Source organism: Talpa occidentalis, unplaced genomic scaffold (genome assembly GCF_014898055.3).
Source record: "Talpa occidentalis isolate TD23 unplaced genomic scaffold, MPIMG_talOcc4v2.1 talOcc4.4, whole genome shotgun sequence".
NCBI lineage: Eukaryota > Metazoa > Chordata > Mammalia > Eulipotyphla > Talpidae > Talpa > Talpa occidentalis.
In genome coordinates this window covers 124,284,525-124,311,308 of record NW_023604295.1, presented here as the reverse complement: position 1 = coordinate 124,311,308, position 26,784 = coordinate 124,284,525, and the positions used below count along the sequence as shown (strand labels likewise).

General features: G+C 38.6%; 1 protein-coding gene across 3 annotated transcripts in view; it reads left to right on the top strand.

The window, feature by feature from the left end:
- ARHGEF26 (Rho guanine nucleotide exchange factor 26) overlaps positions 1-26,784 on the top strand; it is a 115,597-nt gene that overhangs the window by 43,089 nt on the left and 45,724 nt on the right. For all 3 annotated transcript variants that reach the window (XM_054701004.1, XM_037526255.2, XM_037526254.2), the window contains 3 exons: positions 19,775-19,927; positions 22,679-22,808; positions 25,417-25,491. In XM_054701004.1, the coding sequence (XP_054556979.1) occupies positions 19,775-19,927; positions 22,679-22,808; positions 25,417-25,491 (358 nt within the window). The remainder of the gene's footprint in view (positions 1-19,774; positions 19,928-22,678; positions 22,809-25,416; positions 25,492-26,784) is intronic.

Sequence of the window (26,784 nt, the reverse complement as noted above, 5' to 3'; positions counted from 1 at the left end):
CTTTCTAGCCACATGCTGTTAATTATTTTATATTTTCAAATAGTTTTATTAAATGGGCAATGGGACTGTATGGAATTGGGTCTTAGAAAACCAAATTTCTGCCATGTTAATGAGCATTAACTACAATACAATACAATGATTTTTTTTTTCCCAAAGAATCACAGAACCTGGATTATGTCACGGTTCAAAATGCTAAATATACTTCTAGTGTGAATGCATAGTTCTTCATTTTTACTGCCTCTGAATGATTTATAAATCTGGGATTTGGGTGCTGTCATTTTATCTACCTTAAGGAAAAGTCATCTGATTTATGCTCTACTGAAACTCCTTTTACCTCATGTTCTTAGGTAATGTTTAGTTTTACTAATATTTCTATAATTCATGACTGTAGTTTTATTTTTCAAACTTCTGGGTAATTTATTTGAAATAGGAAGTAGAATTAGTTTCATTTATGTTAGGTCATTGACTTGACTAAGAGATAATTCACCTGCTGTAATTTCTCACAGTAAACACTGTCATGCACCTGAGCTCAGTTTACTTTTTTACTGTGTTTTGTGATTGATAAACTATTTCCATGGAATTGTAAGATTGAGAGGGCACTTGAAGGACTTCTGTGCCTTTCTGAAATTTAAAGACATTACTTCAGGCCTTACAGCTAATTGGAATCAGAACCAAGGCTGAAGCCCTCTGACCCTTGGCTCATTATTTTAATAGGAAAGAATATTTCATTATGCTTTTAATGAGATATATGTACATGACTTAAAAGTTCAAACAATGTCAAATAGTATATAATTGTATACTGATATGCCTTGCTTATCTGTCTGTCCCCATCAGTTCTGTTACCCCTCACTGTCTATTAATTAATTAATGTATTTATTAATGTCTTTGTTCTTCTGTTTTCTTAGTACCTTCCTTTTCATAAAAAGTAACATACTGACTATCCTGTTCTGCATCTTTTTCTCTCACTGAAGTTTAAATTAAAGCACCTAAGAGCCTGGTGCCTACAGATCCCACTTTCATTTGCTACAGTTAGATTAGTACCTGGTTGCTATATTTAGCCTGACTCTGTAGCATGTGTTGTACATTCCATGGGTTTTGATGAATACGTAGTAACACATAACCACCATTATGGTAGCATACAGAACAATTTTACTGCCTTAAAACAGTTTCCACTGTGTCTAACTAGTCATCTCTCCCTTGCCCCCAAACCCAGATAGCTACTGATCTTTTTTAGTTTTGCCTTTAACCGTGAAGTTGAATTCTTAAGTGGTTATTTGTTTCTCATGCCCAGTACCTTTCAAGATGGCTATGAGATTACAAGAGGCACCTTTGAAGATATGGAAGTCTGCATTTGGGCACTTTGAAGGGTGGAGACATATTTGGGCATTGCTGGCATATGGATGGAATTCCCAGTGTTGTGTTGGATGAGATAACTGGGCAAAGAATGGAGATAGAGAAGGCCAAACTCTAAGCCCTGAGACATCAACCAACATGAAGAGATGAGAAGATGGGGGAGGAGACAGTGTCAGTGGAAGGAACCCAAGGAGCATGTTGTGCAATAGAAGCCAAGTGGCATCAGCTCTTTTTTTTTTTTTTTTCTTCTACATTTAAAAACAACCTACCTTAAGAATGCCTAATCTCTTGTGGATTCCTTCGGAGGATCTGTATATTGAGCTCTGTCTATGAGAATCAAAAGTCTACACAAGAAGCAGTTACAGGGGCCTCCCGGGTGGCGCAAGGGTTAAGACACAACCTGTGAAGCTGTCCGCAGCCTCTGCAGCACGAGTTTGATTCCCGGCCAGCCAGGGAGCAACCCACATTGCACAGCAGACCTCTCCTGACTTGCCCACTGCTCCCCTCAGCAGTGTATTTCAGACAGTCTGCCTGTTCTGTTCCCCATTCTGTCTCTGGTGAGTCCTCTCACCCCCCACACCTCTGGCCTGTACCCCAGCTCTTGTATGCATAAATAAATGAATCTTAAAAAAAAAAGAAGCGGTTACAGTAAGTTCACTGCTCACCCCACCACCTGATGTATGTATACAAGATACACCTTCAGAACCCCTTTATCTTGTGCTGGCCATTCCTCCATCAGAAGATTATTAGAGTAATTGGCATCTTTTCCAAATGGGGAAAGGAAAGGTAGAATATGTCACTGTAAATGGAAGTGAAATATTATTGAAATGTCACTGTGGCAGTTGGCATAGATGTTTCTTCTCAGTTTCAATTGTTTTCTGAACTCACACATGTTGTGTTTTTAGACATGTTGGCCTAAGATCCAGAGCCAGAAGAGGTACATTCCAGAGGGGAGCTTGGCCATCCCCAAATTGTCTTTCTGTTTGCAAAATGAGCTTTGTTATTTACGGTGATTTGATTTACCAAAATAATAATTTTATAAAAACATCTATTGCCTGTTTTTATAACTTCTATAACTTCAAGTTGGTGTTCTGTAAGGAATAGGCTGTGCTTTAATAATGTTGACTTTGAAGTAAATGCTTATAACTATGGTAACTTAGTCCTTGCACATACAGATTTTCACATATGCAGTAGCCAAAATCAACATTTGAGAAATGAAGGTTTTATAGCGCGGTTTACTACCTTTTTATAATCTTAAATATGCCATTTCAAGAGAATTTATTAGTGTACTTGCCATGAATGCTTTTCCTTTCCTCCCCCAACCCTTCTAAAAATACATGATGATACTACCTTGGACTTTTGCCAGCATGTGAAATAATTGGACTTAACTTCTCAAAAGTTTTCAACTGCTCAGATTATGAATATAAGTTGACAAGACTTTTCTACTCATTTCAATTCACAAGACTGCATTAAGGTATTAGAGATGACTGGGTATAGTTCCTCCTGCCACCCCTTTATTCTTTCTCATTAATTACAAAAGTTCTGATTAATTACATTCACAGAGATATCAGTTATTGCAGTTTGCAAACTCCAAAGTCTTTATATCAAAGACAGTTTATAGCCATATATGCATTAAAATTTGGTGCTAATTGCAGGAATTAATTCATCCTCATAGTTTAGATAACATTTTGCTGATTAATACAATTCTTTTGTATTGTATTCTTTCTTTTATATTAATATGAGAAATTTCAAGCATAAGTTTAAGGTACAGATGGATATTGTTTTCATACTGTTTTCCATAAGGGCTGTTCTAGTTTGCATTTCCAGTGAATAAAGTTTCCTTTTTCTTCACATCCTCACCAAAATTTGCTATGTAAGGTGTTTTATTTTTTATTTATATATTTTTTACATCATTCCTTTTTTTTTTTAAAGATCTAACTCGTGCTACAGAGGCTGCAGACAGCTTCATAGGTTGTGTCTTAACCCTTTGTGCCACCAGGGAGGCACCACTGGTCATTTTTAAATCATGTTTGCTTTCCTTCCGCCCACCCACCCCCAGGATTAGTTCCCGTTGGTGAAGGAAATTCTATGGGGATTACTTAAGGTGTTTTGGATGGGCTGTTCTCACAGGTGTGAATTGTGGTTTTGAGTTGCATATCCCTGGTGGCAAATGATGGGAATACTTTCATGTGCCTGTTGGCCATCATTTGTCTTCTCTGCAAAAGTACCAACTTAACTCTTCTATCCATTTTTTGACTAGGTTATTTGTTTTCTTTTTGTTGCGTTGTATGAGTTCTTTGTAGATTTTGAATATCATCCCCTTGTCAGATGTCAGATGTAATCCCCTTTGTCAGATATTCGCCATTAGAACAACTAAAAGATCAGGTAGATTAACTTTTAAAATGTATTAACATAGAAGTAAATGAGTTTTTAAAAAATAAAACAGTGAAATCTATTTATACATATATATGCATATACATATAAACACTTGAGATCATTTCTTTTCCTAATTACAAATGCTAAGAAATTTGAGTCATTTCCCAGATATTACTCTGGCAAGAAGGTAAACAGCTGCAGTCAACCAAGAAATGCTTGAAATTAGAAAATGCATAGATAATAGAAATATGCTTTGTTGTAAGCACAGAAAATAAAGCTTATGGGGACTATTATTATGTTGAATCTCTAAGTGGTCCAAATATGGTGAAAGTACCTTGAGCATCAAATCATGATTGACCAGTGAAGACTTTCCTACCTATAATGCATTTAGTGTCTACTTTTTAAAAATATAATTTACCACTGTACCGTAGAGGGTGAAGTTCAGGTTTTAAAAGTCTAGGAAACAATAATGGCATCACTTTCATCTTGTTTTAAAATTCTCTTTAATTTGGTAATGGTCAGATTTGTTACCTCACTACCTACACCTCTAGCTACTCTTAATCTGTTTCTGTCTTGCCTGCACACAAAATTTAGAGTGTGAAAGCTGGATATCATGGGCCATTTCAGTGGCTTTTAACTTTTTACCTGGAGCTTCAATGTCTATTAATTTTTCAAGTGAACAAAATGCTCTCTTCTTTTTCTATTGTTTATTGCCAAGCTAGCTTTAAACAACAACAACAGAATTAGTATATGTAATTAATATTCAGAAACACAAAGATTTGTAAAAGAAAAGCCAATTTTAGCAAAATTATATTTTTCAGTCTTGAGTTTTAAAATTCCTAGAGATAATATGCTAAGGATAAATTCTGCATACAGTTTTATAAAGCTATCAGTCTCTGAAGCATTCAGTGTATCTCTGATTAATAATACTAAAACCAACACAAAACATTTTTCCTCAGAGACCATTTCTCATGGAATCATTCTCTATGAATTACAGTTTTTCCATTTGTCAAGAAAAAAAATATAGTTTTTGTTATAGAAAGAAGCTTGCGGGTTATTTATTTTGCATATGTATGAGTTTTAAAGAAAACTCTTGGAAAAGGTACTACTGTTTAATGCAGAGATGTGTAAAGCCACTTGGAAACTGTAAAGCACTCTACAAGATCTAGTAAAGCTGTTTGTTATAATAATAGATAATAATTCTGTAGTTGAAAGTCATGCTGGTCTTCTTAGCTCAAAGACCTAGCATTTCCGGTTTCTGATGTGTTATAGAAACTAGGGTAGCTGCTGACTACTGGAGCAGTCAGTTGCTTTGACCAGTTGTCCAATAGGTGTGCCTTCTGTGGTCCTTTTAAACCAGAGACCATCGCCACTGATGGGATCACAGTACACCTCTCTCTTGGGAAAAATACTCACTGTATAAATAGACAGTTTCTTCAGTTTTTCTCAAGTGTCTGCAACCAGCTATGTGCCAGCTCTGCTTCTTTGGCAATATGTGAGACTGGTTGCTGCTCATTGGTGGCGAGGTGACCAAAGGCAAGATGTATATTATCCAAAATCCAGATTAGTTTTTTGCAGTAGTTTCCATCTCAAACATTGAGATGTCAGTTACAACAACAACAACAACAAAATTAACAATGCAAAGTTAACAGAATGACAAACTCCCTGCAAGCTACCTGCACATCTCCACACCTGTACACTATAGTTGCTGTGTATCCTGGTGAGTGGTATCTTCTTGTGATCTGGAGTCAATGCCCTGAGCGAGCAATGAAAGACAATTCCATGGTGTTGTTGTTCTTTCATGATTTGTGGGTGAGTGGCTTGTATAAGTGACCCGCTAGCTAATTGGGAAGGAAATAAGAGGAGGTGGGCTTTTCTTAGAAGGGTTGTGTGATTAAAAGTCACTAGTTAAAATTTGGTTTGGACTGCTGCATTTCTCCTTAATGGTTCAGGAACAGGGTGATGGATCTAGAGAAGTGTTTAAAAAAAAGGTTTGTTAGGTTCCTTTAAATTGAATTGAAGCAGGAAAAAATACCACAAAGAGAAAAATAACATTGTAGAAGATGTGTGCTATGGAGCCAGGGTTTTGGTGGAGAAATAAGAGAAAGTGTGTAAAACAACAGAAACATTAGTGAAATGTGATTGTGGTTTATAAATGACTAATTTTCCCTAGGAAATGGGAATTTAAGAAGTACACACACAATAGAAATTTCTCTAGAGAAATAGATAATGCATAGCAAATTTTTGTGTCAAAATTCTTCACTATTTAAGAAAATTGGAGGAGGCCAGCATTTAGATTGTGGTGAAATGCTAGGTAAAATTTGGAACATTGGACCTTTCTGGACTAAATTGTCATCATTGGATCTTGCTGAACCAGCCTTATGGGAGGGTATCAGAACATTTTCTTTGCTTTCTCTAAATGGAACCATTATTCACTCTTGACAAGGAGTCTTGTGATGAAGCAAAAGGGTAGCAGTTGTTACTGGGGTTATAGGCCTATGCAGTCGGGCAGGGCTGCTTCGGTGTGGACCCACTGTCTCCAATTCTCTCGTGTGACTGGGAGATTTTGGCTATGTTCCCTCTCACTGACCCTACAAAGATGCTTCACATTCCCATACCACTCAGCCGGGCGATCTGTAACATGGTTTCAGATTTCATCCCATGAAGCCTGGAATTCCCTGAAGGCGTCACAGCATTGGCCAGTGTGGGTGTCAGGAAAGCCTACAAGTGGACCCTGCGCCTCCTGACCTTGCCTGGACTGGAACAGCCCTCCTTTATTGTTTCAGTCTTGGACCTTTGCATAAGAGTCACTTGAAAAGAGATGAAACATACCAAATCTGCTTTCTGGGAAAGTAAAAAAGAGAGAATGAACAGAATGTGGACGGAATTAGTGGCTAGCAGTTTTTACCCCTTATGTCTATTTCCGTAGCTGCTGCCCTTTTTTTTATTATTATTAAAGAGCTTTATTGAGATGATAATTCATATAAAAGATCAATAACCCACTTAAACTGTATAATTTAGTGACTTATTTTGTTATATACACAAATTGTATGGTCATCACTACAATCAACTCTACATTTGTATTACCCCAGAAATACTATACTCATTAGTGCCCACTTCCCCCCAACTTCCCTGGCTCTAGACAAAACTAATCCTCTCTGTTACTGTGTATTTAAATGTTCTGGAGATTTCATACTAATGAAATGATACCATATGTGATCTTTTATGGCTGACTTTTTTTTTCCTACCATGTTTTTAAGATTCATCCATATTGTAACATGTGTCAATACTTGCTTCCTTTTTATTTCTGAATAATATTTCATTGTATGGATATACCACATTTTATGTATTGATTCATTAATTGTACGTTGGATGATTCTCCTTTTTACAAACACAGATTATGTTGGATGGACATTTATGTAAATGTGTGTTTTCAATAATTTTTGATTTAACATATATCTTAGGGGGCACTAGTTAAAATTTGACATATAACATTGTGAACATTTAAGGTGAACATAGGATGATTTGATCCCTTTCTGAATTGCAATATGATTGCCTTTGTATTAATAGTATTGGTTAGCCCTGCAATCATATCACAGAATTATCATTTCTTTTTTTGGTTTGGGAATAATTAAGATCTAGTTTCTGAGCAAGTTTGACAATTATAAGGAAATATTGTTATCTTTAATCACTATGCTGTGCATTAGATCTCCAGGACTTATCTACTAGTTACAAGTTTGTACCCTTAAACACCATCTTTCCTATTTCCTTACCCCTTACCATCTCCTCTACCCCAGGTAACCATCATTTTAATTTCTCTTTTTATGAATTTGGCTTTTTTAGAATTTATATGTAAGTGACATCATATAGTATTTATTTTTGTTGGTTTCTCTCCCTTAGTCTAATGCCTCCAGGTCATCCATGTTGTTACAAATGACAGGAACTCCTTTCTCATTACTGAACATTCATTAAACAACTTTTTTTTTTTTAAGATTTATTTATTTATGCACACAAGAGCTGGGGGATAGGCCAGAGGTGCCGGGGGTGAGAATATTCACCAGAGACAGAGTGGGGAGCAGAATAGGTGGATTGACTGAAATACACTGCTAAGGGGAGCAGAGGGCGAGACAGGAGAGGTCTGCTGCGCAATGTGGGTAGCTCCCTGGCCGGCTGGGGATTGAACTTGTGCTGCAGTGGCTGAGGATTGCTTCATAGTGCTGAAGCTTAACCACTTGCACCACCAGGGAGGCCCCTAAACAACTTCTTTATAGATTCATTTGTTTATGGACATTTAGGTTGTTCCATAATTTGACCTATTGTGAATAATGCTATAATGAATATGGGAATATAGGTATCGCTTCAATGTCTTCTTTTTATTTTCTTTGGGTATATATCCAGAAGTAAATTTCCTGGTTCATATGATAGTACTGTTTTTTTTTTTTTTTTTAAAGATTTATTTATTTATTTATACAAGCACTGGGTACAGTCAGAAGCATGGGAGGGTGAGAGAATTCACCAGAGCCAGAGCGGAGAGCAGAACAGGAAGACTGATGAAGTACACTGCTGAGGGGAGCAGCGGGTGGCAGGAGAGGTCTGCGCACCATGTGGGACTCTCGCTCGGTGGCCCCGGGGATCGAACCTGTGCTGCAGAGGCTGCGGGCAGCGCTCACCAGCTGTGCCACCGGGGAGGTCCAATATGGTAGTTCTGTTTTTAATAGAAGAACATCTATATTATTTTCCATAGTGTCTGAACCCAGTTACAGCCTCACTAACAGTGTATGGAGGTTTTTGTGTGAACATCTATTTTCATTTCTCTCAGGCATGTACTTAGTGGTGAGATTGCTGGGTCAGGTGGGAACTCTGTGTTTAACACTTGAGAACTTGCAGCCTCCTCTTCTCCTATATGTGTAGCTTTGTGACTGACTCTTGGACCCTTCTTTGCTACTCAGCTAGCCTACTCTAGCTCTGCATCCTACCCTTAATCCTGCTACTTTCCCAAAATTCCAGGCTCATCCATGCTTCTCTAGTACTTGAGAAAGAAGCTGAAACTGCTTAACAGGATACTCCAGTTGACTGGAGTTCTGTGGTGTTCTATGGGCACCTGGAATTTTCCTCTTTGCTTATACTACTCTCTCCCTTTCTCAACCCCTTCCTTCTTCCTGTTGATCACCTACTGTGAAAGTCTCCTGCTTTTCAAAATGCCTTTTAGAGGCCCTCCAAAGGAAGGTGTTGTGTCTGCTTTCATCAATGGTGCTGATGGTTGTTTGCATAGTCCTTCAGCTGGGTCCCAAGAGACTGGGGCAGGGATGGCTCACCTCACCAAGGAACTAGGTTGTAAGTCACATGAAGGCAGGGATTTTTGTTGGAGTTACCCTGGAATGTGTATTCAGTGTGCTAGAATAGAACCTAGTATATAGTAGATGAGCAGTAAATAGTCATCAAATGAATGAATGGGAGCTGGATGTAATAGGGAGCTGAGTTTGGAACCTCCAGCTTTCTGGAATCAAGGAAACTATTGATTAGTATGTGACTAATGAAGGGATATGTGAGCTGATACTATCAATAGATTTTGGCTATTGGGGAGGGGACAAGAGGTTGAAAGAGAGGTTTTACAATAAATAAAGGGGATGTATTTCTTTTCTACTGCTGCTATAACAAATTACTACAAATGTGGTTTAAAACGACACAGATTTGTCCTCTTACATTGATGGAAAGAAGTCTGAAGTCACTTTCACTGGGCTGAAAGTCCTTCTTGAGGCTTTGGGGGAGAATCTGTTTCCTTGCCTTTTCCAGCTTCTAGAGGTTGCCTGCATTCTTTGGCTTACGTGACCTTTCTTCCATCTTCCAAAACTGCAGCATGGAGTCTTCTTTCTCATCTGATTTCTGCTTCCATTTTCTTCTCTGATTGTGACCCTCCTACCTCTTAGAAGAACCCTTGTGATGACATTGGTAGTACCTGCATAACCCAGCTTCATTTCACATCTCAAGGTCCTTAATCATATTTGCAAAGTCACTTGGACATACTTGAGGGCCCTAAAAAGAAATACACAGTGTACTTTTTTTTTTTTTTCAAATGTTTCTGTGCATGACCTAGCTTAAGTTCTGTCAATTGAGACTTGATTCTTCCTCCCAACAATTTTAAGGCCAAGTCCAAAAAAGACTGTTTACATGTAAGAAATGTTCCATCACTTCTCGGCAGGAAATTGTTAGTCTGCTCTAGTTTGTTGCTTTCTCGTCTGCAATGCACGAGGCTGTCCCAACATAGAGGGTCTGAAAAGCACTGAGCGAGCTGCTTCACTATTTTCTCATTTACAAGTACCTATTAAACATTTTACAAACTCAGTGAGAAATTGTATGCCTGTGAGTTTGAATGGATTAGGTGTATGGTAGGATTATGTTACACCTGCCACCCCGGGCTTAGTTGATGGGAATACTGAAGCTGGCTTTGCTGTCCTTGACTGGATCAGTTTGCATTCCCACCAGCAGCGTAGAAGGGTTCCTTTGTTTTCCTTAAACAGAGTGGTCTGGAAAAGCAAGAAATCAATGACTTTACTTAAAAGATGTGAATTGTGCGCATTCACATTGGAGCAAAAAGCATTTTATTGCACCTAAATAATAATCAGTGCTAATGAGCATTTTCATGTGCCCCATGTGGCTCTAAGCATTTGACATGTTTTAATTCGTTAAATGGTCATGAGACCTGCGTGAGATGTCATGCCATTATTGTCCCCATCTGACAAATGAGGAAAAGTGGCATGGAGACCTTAAGTTGCCTGTGGTTACATGGTTAGTAAAAGAGGGGTCAAGATTTGAACCCAGGCCATCTGACTGACTCCTCATCCATCCCCATCACACAGTTTCCAAAGGTGTGATGTTAGGTACATGGTTGTTATGTTACAGTGTGTGCAGAGTGAAATGGACTTTATCTGGAAGTGTATTATTCACAGGTAGGTATTGTTACCTAATAGAGTTTACTCGGGAGAGAAGAGATCACATATCACTAACATAGAAAGTATACAGTTAAGAGAGAGAGCAGGAAATCTGGTCTTTGGTGTTGAGGAGGTAATATAGAGGTGTTGTGATCACACAATTTCCTGTTGATTCCCGCATGCTCCCTGACCCGCGCCATCCTTTTCCTTTTTCCTGGCATGTTTTCCTCTCCTCTGAGTCATTGATAACTTACTTGAGCTGATCACTGTGTGTGGCAGGACTGATGCTAGACCTGATTGTCTCCACTCTGTTTTCTTTGGTTTTAATAATCATTTATAATTACCCCAAATCTGCTTAAAACCAAGATGAGAGCTTGTTTTTCCCATAGATCTTATTCTTCAGCAACTTAGCTAACCAGCACTAGCAACCATCCTATAGGAAAGTATTTTAAAAATCCTGATGAAAGTTGAAGGAGATGGTTGTGTAGAAAGTGGCAGACTGGAACCAGCTGCTCCAGAAACTGGAGCAGGTTTGAAAATTGCAGCGATGACATGACATTCCTGCTCCCTTGTGCTAAGAAGCATCATTATTCTTACGATATTGCAGCTTAGGAAACTGACCTGTAGTGTTTTTCAAAATTCTGTCTTATGGTTCCTTTTCCTTTTTTGATGAAACTAACGGGGACTATAGAAAGCATTTCTTTCACTTAGGAAGGAAGCTTTGGGGGGCATATGGGGCATATTCAAATAAAAGGAACTCTCCTGCACTGCTGGTGGGAGTGCAAACTGGTCCAACCACTATGGAGAGCTGTGTGGAGATTTCTTGAACTACTAAAGATAGAGCTTCCATATGATCCAGCAATTCCACTCCTAGGTATTTACCCAAATGACACAGAAACAGTAATTCCAAAGGGCACCTGCACCCCTATGTTTATAGCAGCACTATTTACAATAGCTAAGCTATGGAAGCAACCCAAATGCCCAAAAATAGATGAATGATCAAGAAGATGTGGTACATATACACAATGGAATATTACTCAGCAATCAAAAAAGATAAACACATGCAATTTGCAGCAACATGGAGGGAGCTAGAAGGGATCATGCTCAGCGAAGTAAGTCATAAAGAAAAAGAAAAATACCGGATGGTCTCACTCATAGCAGGAATCTAGAAAACTTAAATAAGAGACCAAGAAAAAGGCTAATCAATACAAAGTAAAAATCAAAATCAACAAGCAACTATAAACCAGAGACACACTATGGAGGGGGGGGAGTGGTGGGGAAAGGAAGGACTAGAGTCAAAATAAGGGGGGGGGTGCAATTGTATGGGGAATATAACCAAAATGAAAATGCATACATTGTGCAAAGATGAAAAAAGATGTAAGAATTATATAAAATAAAATATTTAAATTAAAAAAAAAGAAATTACAAAAAAAATCAAAGAAAAATTGAGAGGCAAAGATTTGGGACTTATTCACTGTTATTCTTCCTTGTGGATTGAGTTCTGACTTTAAATATCGTGGGCACTACCTAAAAAATATGTTGAAGAAGTGGCCAAGAGGAAATGTGTTTTTCCCCATGCTGACTTTATTCTAGGGCAGCACACGAGGCAGGGGGATTCAGCATGAAAAGATTTTTGTTTAACTTGATGTTGCTCCAGTATTCTACAAATTCATTCTCTCGGTGCTGATTCCAAGCAGCAATCAACTATACACATTTTCTCAGTTTGTTTATAATTCATAATTTATACTCCAACTGCATCCCCAAAAGGCTTCAAGTCCGCCTACAATAAATGACATGCATATAATGAGGTGGTTTAAGTGCAAAACAGAAAACAAGGCAGGGAGGAAGAAAGCCAAGCCTAACCACTTTACTGCAGAGAGGTACCAGTCTCCTTCAGATAGCCAAGGTGAAAGGGTCACGCAACTGTTATCAGATAAAAGGAAACAGTTACTCAGAAGCCATAATCTTCTGTAGGTTTTAAATTTTCAAAGAACTTTTTACCAGACAGTGGATTGCCAACACTACGGACCGCAGACGTCCACTAGCCATTTTGGTCACCAGCATAGCTGGTCAGCACACCCCCACCCCACCCACCCCTGAACTAAGAACCCTGTCATTTCACTTATATATTAAATCTTGCCTGATAGTTACTTGCTTCATCTTATCCCGCACTGTCCCTCTCTCCTTGGAAGATGGCACTTTAATAGTGGTGCAGTGGGAATAGTAACTCTCTAGTGTTGCTTCATTCAACACATTTATGAGTATTCACTTTTTACTGGGTTCTGGAGTTCCAATGCTGGCCTGAACCTACTTCGTTTCAGTTTTTTCATGGTCATATATAAAATTGGAGTGGCAGGGGGTGAGTTAAATGGAAATTTCCATCTAATTTCCATTAGATGGAAATTCATAATTATGACTAAGTAAAAAACCATAATTAAAAACCATAAAACTGCCCACAATAACCCAGAGCATCCCTGACATGTGCAGACTCCTCCGGCATTCACCTCTCCTAAGTGCGTTTTGATAAGAGCTGAGGCAGGAGCTTTCTTTACTCTTAGAGCATATCTTCATCTCTTTGAGAAATTAAGGTATGGATGAAAGCAGAGCATGGAAACAGAAGACTGAAGTATGCAAAAGGTTACCATGGGAATAAGCCCTTTTTTCCCCTCCAGTTTATTTTTGTGAAGCAGAGTCAGAAAATAGATTCTCACTTTTAAGTGAAAATTCAATCTTATGGTATTAAAATTTAAAGAACTGTTTAACTGTTTTCTATATTTGTGTGGTCCTGTTTACATTTCTCCTAGTATGTTCTTTACCAGTGAGAGGGAGAGCTAAGGAAATAGGAGATGTACTGATAAGGAGGCATCTTGGGGTACACCTAGTTCTGTGATTTCTCTTTGTACCTCCCTTCCCTGGCCCCCAGATCTCCTTCCTCTGTGGAGAGTGGAATATAAACCTAGGCAGACTCTGCGTTGTGTAGTATTGGGATAAGAAAGCAGTTATCTCTTTTACCTCAGTCTCTTCTGCTGTATGTCCAGGCTAATCTTAAATCTTCATAGGATGATAGGAATCTTTTTTAAAAAGTCATCCTACAGGTTGTAAGAATCATACAGTAATATCTGAATGGGAAAGAGAACCACCAAAACATTTTTGTTCAGAATATTTTTTTTTCACATTCTCAACTGCTTTTAATTTCAGTCCTAACCCCTTATAATCAATCCAGTGATAAAATAAGACAAAACAGCAGTACAATGTGAGAAGACATATAGCCATCCGAGGAGGGAACCCTATAAAAAAAAAAAACCTTTTCTAGGTCCAGGATATAGGGTGTTCTGATTGAGAAGCACTAGCCCTTTATTTTTGTTAAATTAACACATTTCTTACCATTTTTAGTCTAGTGAAGGATTCATAGGTGGTCTTTATCTTGTTCATCATCAGTTTTCTTTATTTGAGAATGACTGCCTGTAAATTCTGCACAATTTATTAGTAATGCATAGCAGTGGTGATATCTTGTCATGTATGTTCTCTGATCTAGCATGTTAAAAGGTGATGCTGATCTTTAGTATCAACATGACCACCAAAAAACGAATAAAACAAACCCCAAATCTCACTTACCACAGTCAAATATAAATCCATTTTGGTGTAGAGTACAGAATGTTCTGTTGGTATTCTGTTAGGAAAGTATTTCCAGCAGCACATAGTTTGCTGCCACTTATCTGGAATATTTCTTTGTTTAGTGAAGATATTTTATTATATAACAGCAATTCAGACATGTGAAGCCTGCCTGGTATGTTACACGTGTCTCCAGTGTAAGTGAACACGACCCTGTCTGGCGCGACACTGCAGCCGCTTAGGTTGACAGCCTGTTCAAGAGAAGGAGAAGTCCAGAAATGATTTAGGCAAATGGATGTTAATGGAGGGAAACTACCCTGAAAGGATGCCATTCTGAAAAGGGCAAAAGATAGAATGATTATAACCAGAGCCCTGTTTTTATGCTTCTCCTAGCTAGTGCTGAGCACTGAGCTTCTTAGCCCTGGAATCCTCCCTAAATCCAGTGGGGGAGGGACTGGTCCTGCAGTTTTTCCAGAAAGCGCATTTGGCATTGAAGAAGGCTGAGCTGGACTGGGCCTCATTTTAGTGACCCCCATTTGACAGGACTATAAAAGTTCATGCTGGGAGTTTATGCCTTGGTTGGTTACCCTTACATGGTTTTGGAAACGCAGTTTGTGGTCAGTAAATATATAGAGAGAAGTAATTTACCAGAGATTTAGGCAAGGGTGGAGACTGACCAGTTTGCGGGTGTTACATTGTTGGTAAAATATCAGTGGAGCAAAATACCTTGAACAGGTTTAATGGTTTATATATTCTTTTTAAAATCTAATTTTTTTAAAAAGATTTATTTATACAAGCACTGGGGTACAGTCAGAAGTGGGGGAAGGTGAGAGAATTCACCAGAGCCAGAGCGGAGAGCAGAACAGGCAGACTGACGAGGTACACTGCTGAGGGGAGCAGCGGGCGGCAGGAGAGGTCTGCGCGCCATGTGGGACCCTCGCCCGGCGGCCAGGGATCAAACCGGCACCGCAGAGGCTGCGGGCAGCTTCGCAACCCAGCACTCAACCGCTGCGCCACTGGGGAAGCCCTCTAAATTTTTTTTAAATCAAATATTTCTATTTTCCAGGTATTGTGGCTGGTCTTGGGTATATAGTGTTGAACAAAACAGATATCACCCTTGTTTTATAGATCTTCCTAAGAGAGACAAAAGTAAATAAAATCACAATGTAATTATAGTCATAATTAGTGTACCAAAGGAAAGTCATTGGAATTTATAAAGACGTAAAATAAGGGAGCTTATCCCAGTTCAGCAGGGTCAGGGAAAGCTTCCTGGAAGAGACAAAATTTAATCTAAGACTTGAAGGAAGGTGAGGGGCACAGGGATTGGGAGTAGCAGGGAGCAGGGAGAGCTGAAATAAATGACCCCCAGGGAGGTTCATGGGGTTGCTCACGCTGTGTAGACCGGGGACACGTCACTCCTGGCTGCTTTCCCTGGAGACTGCACCCAGGGCGTTTTCTCTTCCGTCCCACAGATCTTGCCACAGCTTAAATCTACCGTAAAAGTTTTTACTATGTTATTGTGTGTAATTTACTTTTGAGATGATTCAGCTGGTTTTCTTGGAAAGTAGTCTATTTCTTTTTTAGTTTTAGCTGTTAGTCTTGCTGGATGTCTAGACTGAGGACTGGCCAGTAGCATCACAGACCAGGTCAGCGGTCACTGCAAACAGAGGCACAAGCTCTGGACTCAGAAAGGCTCAGTTCTTCGTTCAAACTGAGATTCAGTTGTTTTGAATCTCGACTTTGACTCTCCTCAACTTGCTTTCTTTGTCTGTAAAATGGGTGTAATGACCATCTCATAAAGCAGGTTTGAGTATTAAATTAAGTGAGACATTATATGGGAAGTGGTAGTGTGGGGCTTGCCTTAATGCATGGTGGTCATAGTTGTCAACTGTTTGTTCCTTGATTCCTGCCAGAGCCTGTTGTCTTGCACTAGACCATTGAGAAAATATTTTGTTAGTTGACTATTTAAAAAGATTTAGTGTCCATATAAAATAGATCTCTTCTATAGATTGAAAGATTTACTGTACAGTTTCAAGTTGAATTTTAGGAAGTCTGTTAGTATACTATGGGGAGCAGTTCTACCTCATACTTGTGGGTCTTTTCTATGTACTAAAGAAAGGGAAAAGTGAAGCTAACAAAAAGTATGTCGGATGTGACTACATCACAATTGATTTATTCCCCCCAAAAAATCAGTGTTGTGTTTATGACTTAATTTGATAAAGAAACCACATTAAAAAACAAAAACAAAAACACTAGCAATTACACAATCTATTCAGTGCAAGGAAATATTATAGAGAAGGTTACAGAGTGTGGGTAAACTCTTCAAACATGGGCCTATGGTTAAATCATCTTAAAGTCCCACCTCCTGGGTGGTGCTGGTTTAACCATCCTCTGTGCAGCCACGAGCTACCTGAGCCAACTGCATTTGAAATACTGGTGTGAACGTGCTGTGCTGGTGAATCAACAGCCAGGGCTAACCTGAGTGTCTGGTCAGGAGGCAGTGTTTCTAGGAAACTTTTTCTGGTTAATTAGAGGTTTCCCAAAATCTGAACGTGAGAGTTATGATTTGAATCTTGGTAGAATGAAAGAGAGATTATGTAGCAAGATTGCTTGTAAAACATGATGATCTCTGAAATTCTATGAAAAGGAAATAATGAAAGTATTGTTTAAAAAAATCCAAAGGACTGAAATATATTGCCATTAAAAATCTGTCCTACATGACCTCCCTGGTGGCGCTGTGAAGCTGTCCTCAGCCTCTGCAGTGCGGGTTCCATCCCGGCCTGCCAGGGAGATACCCACATGCGGTGGCAGACCTCTCCTGTCTCGACCACTGCTCCCCTCAAGTAGTGTATTTCAGTCTAACTGTTCTGTTCCCCGCTCTGTCTCTGGTGAATCCTCTCACCTTCCCAAACATCTGGTCTGTACCCCGGTTCTTGTATGCATGAATAAATAAATCTTTAAAAAAAAATCTGTCCTACAAATAAGCCAAATTACTTCCCAAACTCAAGTTCCATCTAGGGAGCCAGAATGCTTTTACTTTTGCTTCAGATTTGATTTAGTGCTCCAGTATTCTTGGTTATTGAAATAATACATACTTCAGTAAAAGTTTCTTGGTCTTTTCGTAGCTCAGATCACTTAGTAAAATATGCAAATTTGCCAAAATAACCAGTAGATGATTTAACATAAAAACTTGAAATTATATCTTAATTGTGCTAATGTCAACATAAAAGTTGGATGACTTGGTTTATATTATATCAAAGTAAGTAGGATAAACAGATATTTCATTAGTACTTTGTTTTTAATCTTGTACTTTGGCAAACCTTTTGCAGTGATAAATAAATTTTTGTTTTCTTTGGGAAAAGCCAAGTTACTGTTGTTTTTGGTTATACAGTGGCATTCTTTGAGACTAACAACTAAAGACAAGAAACTGTAAGATATTTACCTCTGAGATATTTATTTCTTAGATTTACATGATAACAATCTTTTGAATTTTTTTTTTACATTTCTTGAAACATTTTTTAAAAAACACATGGAGTTAAAATGAATTACAAATATTTTTCATTCTTATGAAAACCAGCTAAAAATGAACTAGCATCGACTACCTACTACCTAGAATTCCTGCGGCTTTGAATCCTTAAAAATGTGTATTCTCAGCCATATGTATCCTAGGCAATATAAAGTTACTTCCTTCTTGCTTCTCCTCCTCCATCCCTGTGTTCATGAATGGTTTAATGACCCACGTTGAAGCCCAGTTAGAAACCTTGACTAGAAGCCCCAACATTTTCCTTGCCTTTCCCATATCATGAGTTTCTCTATTTTGCTAACTTCCCTTTAAACATGTTACCTTAGTCTGTGTCTTTTTCTGATTTCCCACTACCCAGTATTATTATCTTTTGCCCAGATGAACCATCTAACTGAACTGCTTGCCATTTCCCTCTCCCTGGTTGTATTTCATCTCTCCTTTGTCCCAGTTTTCAGTCTGATTGGATGATTTATTGGCTTTAGCACCTCCATTGGGATCTCCATGCTCATGTTTCCCTGCCCACATGGCGTGTCATTCTGCTCCCAGCAGTTCCAGCCTCATCATTGATGACCAGTCTCACACCTTCTTTCATCTGTGTTTACTGAACTGTCCATCACCTGCCTTCTGTATGCCTCTCTTGTATTGTAATGAATTGTCTCCATAATTCCCATGGGCCAGTGCTGAGTGTCAGGACAAAAAGGATTATTACTTGATCAGCTTTCATGATGAAATAATCTCTCCTTGATATATTGCTCAGTTTCTCCTGTGTTGGTTCTTGGTATTACACTGTCATTTTTTGACGTAGCTAGTATTGACAGAGTTTTTGAAGTTGAAATTCTACCTCTAGATATATACCCTAATGATTTGAAAACAATCAAGCTTATACTGTATGCAAATGTTTATTGAAGCAGTATTGACAGTGGCTAAAAGGTGGAAACAACATAAGTGTCCATCGGAGATGAATGGCAAATAAAATATAAATATCTGTAACAATGAAATATTACTCACCCATAAAGAAGAATGAAGTTCTGATACAGGCCTCAACATGGAGTTTTAAAAACACATGGAGGGCCTCCCCTGGTGGCTCAGTGGTTGAGCGCTGGGCTGCGAAGCTGCCCGCAGCCTCTGCAGCGCCGGTTCGATCCCCAGCCGCAGGTGAGGGTCCCACATGGCGCGCAGACCTCTCCTGTCTCGCCCGCTGCTCCCCTCAGCAGTGTATTTCAGTCAGTGTGCCTGTTCTGTTCCCCACTCTGGCTCTGGTGAATTCTCTCACCCTCCCACGACTTCTGACTGTACCCAGTGCTTGTATAAATAAATAAATCTTTAAAAAAATTACTTTATTAAAAAAATAAAAAACACATGGAGTTAAAATGAATTACAAATATTTTTCATTATACATTATACAAAGTGAAATAAGCCAGGTGAAAAAGGACAAATATTATATGATTCTACTTATTTGAAATATCGAGAATAAGCAATTCATAGTGATAGAAAGTAGATTAAAGGTTTTGGGGGAGAAATGGGAAGCAATTGAAATGGGAAGAACTGACATTTATATTTGGGGTGATCAAAATATTTTGGAAATCATGGTAGTAGTTGCACAACATTGTGAATGTAATTGATGCCATTGAATTGTGCACTTAAAATGACAAATTTTGTTATGTATACTTTTACCGCAGTAAAAATATATGTGTTTCATGGAATTTTTTAAAAAAAACACGCCACCAATAACCTGACACACAACTGTTCCCGCTTGTAGTTTCCATGTGAGCATGTTGCCTCTCCCTGCCTCTATTTACCTTTCTTGCCTTCCATAGCTCACATTTCTTGAAGGTCAGGATGATTTTTATAATATTTAAAAATCCTTTTAGTTGGTACTGTATACTGTTGAGTTTCAAAGCCTGTATAATAGCATTACATGAGGACAGCTTTGTCTTTTAAAATAGATGGAAAGTCTAAATGCTTTTCTTTGTCTTTTCAGATTCTTTACAGAGTTGGAAGCGAGACATCAGAATAATATCTTCATAGATGACATAAGTGACATTGTGGAAAAACACACAGCATCCACATTTGACCCGTATGTGAAGTACTGCACAAACGAAGTCTACCAACAACGAACACTACAAAAATTGTTGTAAGCATTGTTAACTATTACAGTTTTAATTGCCCGACCTCATTTTGATGAAGCCGCATTAAAATTAATTCATCACTTAAGTCATTTGTAGAAAGGCCTCCTGCTGCACCATTTCCCAGGGAGAAATATTTAAGATGATCACTTTCAAAGTGAAGGTGTTTTAGGAGAAAAATCTAGTCTGTGGAGGATTTTCTCTCTAAAGTGATTATGAAATTAGGGCTTGTTGTCATTTTTCTTATTAGTTCTTAACTGCTGCCAGTTACCAGGGTGATCATCATTCCAAATGTCCCCAGTTTTCTAAACTGTTAATTGGTTATTAAGTGGTTTGCCTGAGGCAAGGAGAGAGGTCTATGTAGACTGAGCTACTGCCTAGGATCCAGAATTTTCTCTACTAATATTTCTCCAAATGACCACCCTACTAAAATGTTTATAGAAATTGCTAATTTACTGCTGTCTCCTCCCCACCCCACCTCTTCTAGTTAGAGTTAAGGAGAGGGAGGTCTGAAGGAAAGAAATGAAAGTTTTTAGAGACTTTAAATTATGCAACACAAAAGAATTCATCTACATTTCCCTCTACACCTTTTCCTTTGTCCTATTTAGGTTACTGAGACGTTTGGTGTGATGTATATACCATCTCTGTCCTTAAAAGAATCAGCGATTGTTCAGTAATGTTTGTATTGTTTTATTTTTGGGGTCCTGTTTATTTCAGTAGCTCTTTGTTTTATATTGCAATTGTGCTCAGTTTGGGGGCTTCCTGGCTGTTACTATTCTTCACCCTCCTGTGACTTGTGTTTATGATCCTAGAGAGGACTTGGTCAGCTCCTGTGCTATGTGTGTGAGATCCTGCGGGGGCAGGGGTTGATGTGATTATCTCATGGTTGCTTGGAGATGTAGTTAAAGGCCCCAACTTGTTGAGGAGGATTGATTATGCTGCTTCTCCCACTCCTACACATATTCATGAAACTGTTTGGACAGAGTAGAAGATCCACAGCTGCCTACCCTAGCCAAGTCTCTAGTTCAAAACAGGATTTGCCAGCACTACACCATGTGGGGCTGAATAAATCTTTGTTAGGGGACAGTCCTGTCAATGCAGCTTGTTTGACAACATCCCTGACCTGACCCACTACATGCTGACAGCTGTCCCACATCCCGGATATGAAAATCCAAAAACAGATCTCTGGACATCACCACGTGTCTCCTGTGAGGCCAGAAACACACCTCACTTTGCCTAATCTTCCTGCCACAGCTGGGAGCTGCTGGCCAAGAGGCTGCTCTATTACAGTTAGAAAATGCAATTTGCATATTTGCAAATAAAATCGTGAATTAGAACTGAATTTCATTTGTTTTTCATTAAGAAATGTGACTAGGTACTGCTGTACATTATGTAGCTCTTAAAAAATAAAAGTCTTCTCTAAATTAACTTAATGATAACATTGCTTGTGCTTCCACATGGAAATTCGTGATTGTGTTTTCAGGGAATTTTGCAGATGATGTGAATTTATATTTAGCCAATTTTGACCATTCTTTTGAAACAAGCAAACATACAATGCCCAGGGTCCATGCCAGATCATTTAAATCACACGTTTTGCGGGGGTGGGTCTGGAACCTCAGTGCTTTCAATTTGCAACTGGTTCAGAGTTTAATTTTTCTTTTAACTTTCTAAAAGTCTTTCCAAAGCTTGTAAGAGTGAGAACTTAGCACTCCTCAGTTGGAGAACTAAAAACATTTCTGTGTAAGTTCTTTTAATTTGCTACTCTGAGTATTGCCTAATTTATTGTTAGCAGTCTTGAACCAAATCATCTTAACTTTCAAAATATATTAAAACACAGAAAGCTAATCATTGCCATCACCTTGGTTCTTGGGCTGCTTCACTACCCCACATGGGGGGGGGGGGGTTACAGTATCCGGCCCCTCTCCCTCCTACTTAAAATCACAAAGAAACCCTTCAGAGCTTCTCTTTGGGTGAGATGAGGTTAGAGATGTGATGGGGTTGAAGGGTAAGAAGAGGCTTAAGGACACTCCCTGGAAGTCAGAAGACCTAAGTTTGACTTCTATCTTTGCCAAATACTCAGTCTTCTACTTGACACATTGGGGACCTTTCTGAGCCCCTTAATTGGAATCCCCTTTTGACCTTCCTTAAAGGTTATGAGCACTTCCACCTGAGATAATATATGTTAGTGTATCTTGCCACATTCCATCAAAATGTTGTGGCAGTATAACATTGTTTTTTGTCACTTGTGAGAGGAGGAGAAATATTCTGGCTGATGTGGTCACAGGTTTTGTCTCTGAAAGCTTTGGTAGACGGTCAATAGCTTCCTAGCAAATAAACCAGTCTGATTGACTTTTTCTTTCTTAGGATATTGTCTCAGATTTAAAGCTTATCATTGTTATCTTTTTAATGGAATGTGCTCACAGATGATCAGATGTGGGACCTAGTCTCTAGACTAATTTATAATTGTTGGATTCACTTTTATGACATGGCTACCACATTGAAGCTTTCCATTTCTGTAAATTTCTAGTTCATACATTTCTATCTCATTGTTCATATTGTTATCTTAAATTCTTGTCTTATATTCATTCTTGATTATTGAAGGCAGATAAAGCATATTATCTACATGTTAATTTTATGTTTATGTTTATATATTAAAATTCATAACGTGACTTTATCACAGTATTTTAGAATGCATTTTTACTCACTTTTTAACTTGAGAAGGAAGTTTTTTAAAGTTCTTCTTTCTTTGTTTTTCCTAGAGCCACCAATCCATCTTTTAAGGACGTCTTATCCCGAATCGAGTCCCACGAAGACTGTAGGAACTTACCCATGATTTCTTTTCTCATTCTCCCCATGCAGAGGGTGACCCGCCTTCCCCTGCTGATGGACGTAAGACAAGATCTGGTGGTGCTTTTCTCTGTGGATAGCAGTGCCGCCATAAATCTGATTAGAAAATTATTCTTGTTCCACTTAAACTGAAGCATAGCCTTCTATAAAATCTCCCGATTAAGAAGATGCTCTTCAGTTGAAAAGTCTCACTTATATTTAATATCTTTGGAAATTGTCTTCCATTTAGGCTTGTGTGGCCCCTCTGAAAAATTTAGACAACATTACCCACTTACTCAACATGTCTTGAAATGGGAAGAAGAGTGACTTCTTCAAGTTAAGAGCCTGGATGCTATTTCTGTCTGAGCCAATAGGCTTGTGACTTTGTGCAAGTCACTTCATCTTTCTGGAACTCACTCTCCTCAAGTTACTACCAAGATCCCTTCTCCATAACGTTCCAAGATGCCTTCTTACTTCCATTTCACAAGGAGTGAGACTCATTAGCATTACTTGCCACAATGTATTGCAGGGGAATGGGTTTGCCTCTTTTGTGCACTGTGCAGAGTGGGTGAGGGAAATCAGTAAGACATGGCTGGAAGTGAGTAGAGGCTCCCTGATATGAGGCACTGTCCAGAGGACAGTGCATGGTGGCCTGGGGTCTGCACACTGCAGGGCAGGACAATAGAGGAGCCAGAGAGAAAAACAGGGCGACTGAACCCAGCCCCCATCCAGCTCATGATCCAAGTAGTGTCTTATTGATCAAATTGAAATTGTTTGTCCTCATTCGATTTTACAATTGGATCATGGTGTTAATATCGGTTTTTACATACTTGGTTTTTACAAAATTAAGACATAGGCTAAAAATGCAGCAAGAAATGATGAAAATTCCAAAATAAAGTTCATTATCTATATATTTCATTATAAGTTCTAAGAAGGATTCTAGATAAGCACTGAAATTCTGAAATGAATCAAAGCATGTAATCACAGTCCCTTTGTGGCTCTGCTGCAGGTTGGGGGAAGTTTGGGCACAGTCCTCTGAGTCCACCACCTCCACTTCCTTCCCAGACCATCATCTGTCATTTAGGGTCCTCTCTCTAAAATATTGAGAAACATGCAGAAATATTCTTTTAGACTTTACTTTTTGTATCAAGAAATGAACATTTCTAAATGCGACATATCTTGTAACGTACTGAATATTTGAGGTCCTTTTTCTTTTTTTTCTGAAAATGCATTTTAGTCATGCTTCTTTAAATTCTGTATATACTGAGCTCTCCCAGTCTTTTATATTTTTGTCCTAGTTTTCAGAAAATTGCTTGCCCAGATTGGGAGTCACGAAATTTAAATTACTTTATTGTGCCTTGTCAGAGCTTGATGCTGTCATTGTCCAGAGGGCTTGAAACTTTTTTGGGTCAGAGACTTTTTTGAGATTCAGAGTAAAACTGTAGCCATTCTACCCCCAAAACTCATTATCCACAAAAGTTTACATAAAATTTCACTGTGCAGACTGTGGACTCTAGAGACTCCTCAGGGGACATGTCAGTATTTTTCAGACTGCTCATGAAACTGATTTTTGAAACATGAATACTGTTATTAAAAAAAGGAAATAGAAAAGAATATGTAGCATGTGATATGTACACAATTCATAATAGTTTAGTATTATTTCATAAAAAGGCTTGTTTCATTTATATGTGCACATATTCTGGTTGCAGTGTAAATGTATTTCTTATAGTGGGTCATTGTCAAGCATATTGAGAACCATTAATAAAAACCCACTTGTTACACTCTGCTTCTCACATATCACATACGACAACCTTGAATTGTGGATTTGCAGACCAGGTACTCATCTATATTTAAGAGACCAGTGGTTTATTAGCTCCCAACTTCCTTGATGCCCGTTCCCCTAATCTCTTTCCCATATGCGAGAATTTGGCCACCTCAGCACCGTATATGTATACTTAAAATAACATCTCTCTGCAGTTGTGCTTCATTTGGAAATTCAGTTAAATGCGTTGAGATGAACAATTTTTTTTAGCAACTAAAATGGTTCTATTGGCTTCCAGTGGGTATAGTTTCAAAGTTGCCTTGTAAATTCACATCAAATTACTTTGAATTAGCCCTCTTTGAACTTAATTTTACCATCACAAAAGAAATTTTGTAGTATAAATACATCAAGAGAAAATCTAGTAGCCTTTTTTTCTTAATCTTTTTAGTCTCATGTCTACAAATATAGTTACCTCTGATAATGATGATAATGGTGATAAATAAATAATTTTATCTTTCATTGAGGGCCTACTGTGTGCCACGCACTCATGTAGAAATTTACACATGCCATGTTATCATTTAATTCTTGCTATCACTTTGTGATGTAGTTGGCATTATTTGTGATGTACTTGGCTTTTCCAAAACCAAATTGCTGTAAGGGACAAATGTGGGATTTGAAGCCAGATTCATCTGCCTCTAAAGTCTAGCCTCTTATTTATCCATTCCCTGGATTTACTTGGATTCTGTGTATTTCTAGATATTTCCTAGTTTGAATTTTATTATCATCCTTGTACTCACCCATGATACTGTGTTCAGCATCAAGTTCGTTATGAGTAAGAACATATGTCTGGTTTTATTTTACTTAGCAAAATAAATCATTTGATTTTATTCCTCTTTTACTTCATTGCAGACTATCTGTCAAAAAACACCCAAGGACTCTCCAAAGTATGAAGTCTGCAAACGGGCCTTGAAAGAAGTAAGCAAGGTAACTGCTGATAGCGCCTCAGACAATACACCTTTCTAATACCTCAGAAGAAAACGCCTGGAAATTAGTAGATTCTCAAAACCATTAGCACAGCATTTTTTTTGGTAGCTGAAAAGGCTGTATGTTTGCTGTACTCAAATGTAAATGGTATATTTACTCTTCAGACAATCTTGCTTTAAGGGCCTATAGAGATCTCATTTTCCTCATTTTCTTTTCTGAAGAGATGTTTATTTATTCTCTCATTTAGCACATATTTATTATCAGCTACTGTGTGAGGCATGATGCCAGCCCCTGAAAGTATAGTGATGAATAAGACAGATGTACTCACTACCCTCATGGAATATGCCTTGTAAAGTGGAAGGCAGGCATTAAATAAGAATTACAATAAAGAATGGTGAATGACACGATAGGGAAGAGCATGGTGATGTGTAAGTTGAAACCTAAAGCAAGAGTAGCAGAAGCCAGGGCCTCCCTGGTGGCACACGGGGTTAAGACGCAACCTATGAAGCTATCTGCAGCCACTGCAGCCCGAGTTCGATCCCTGGGCAGGGAGCTACCTACATGGTGCAGCAGACCTCTCCTGTCTCGCCTGCTGCTCCCTTCAGCAGTGTATTTCAGTCGATCTGCCTGTTCTGTTCCCCACACTGTCTCTGCTGAATCCTCCCACCCTCCACACCTCTGGCCTATACCCCAGTTCTTGTATGCATAAATAAATAAATCTTAAAAAAAAAAAAAAGAGGAGCCAAAGCCAGGGATTAGGTAAAGGGAGCATCTCATGTATGTATGGAAACCTAAAGTTGAAGTATTCGGTGAATTTAAGAACTGGAATGTTTTTCCCGTGACTGTAGGACCCAACTAAAGGAAAAGTATTGAGGAACAGTGGACCTTATTCTAAGATAATATAGAAACTACAAATTCATGATTGAATGTGGATGTATGGGGGTAAGGTGAATTTGGATGCAGTTATGAAACCTTTATAGTTGACTAGGCTAGAAATGACAGTGGTCTATATTGTGACTGTAACCCGGAGGGAAACCTATAATGTTGGAGATTGACCGGGTGAGCATATGTGGGGACAGAAGTCAAGGAATATAGTCTTGGACTTGAGCAACAAGTGGATGGATTCTCTTATTTGTCACTGCACTAGAAACATGAGAAGCTGATGAGTTCCATTTTGAATATGTTGTCATTGAGATTCTTCCAGAATATCTGAGTTAGCTGAATAGACAGGAGAGACTTGATTTGGGGACACAGATTTGGGGATAGTCAGCATTTGGATGATTTTTGAAGCTG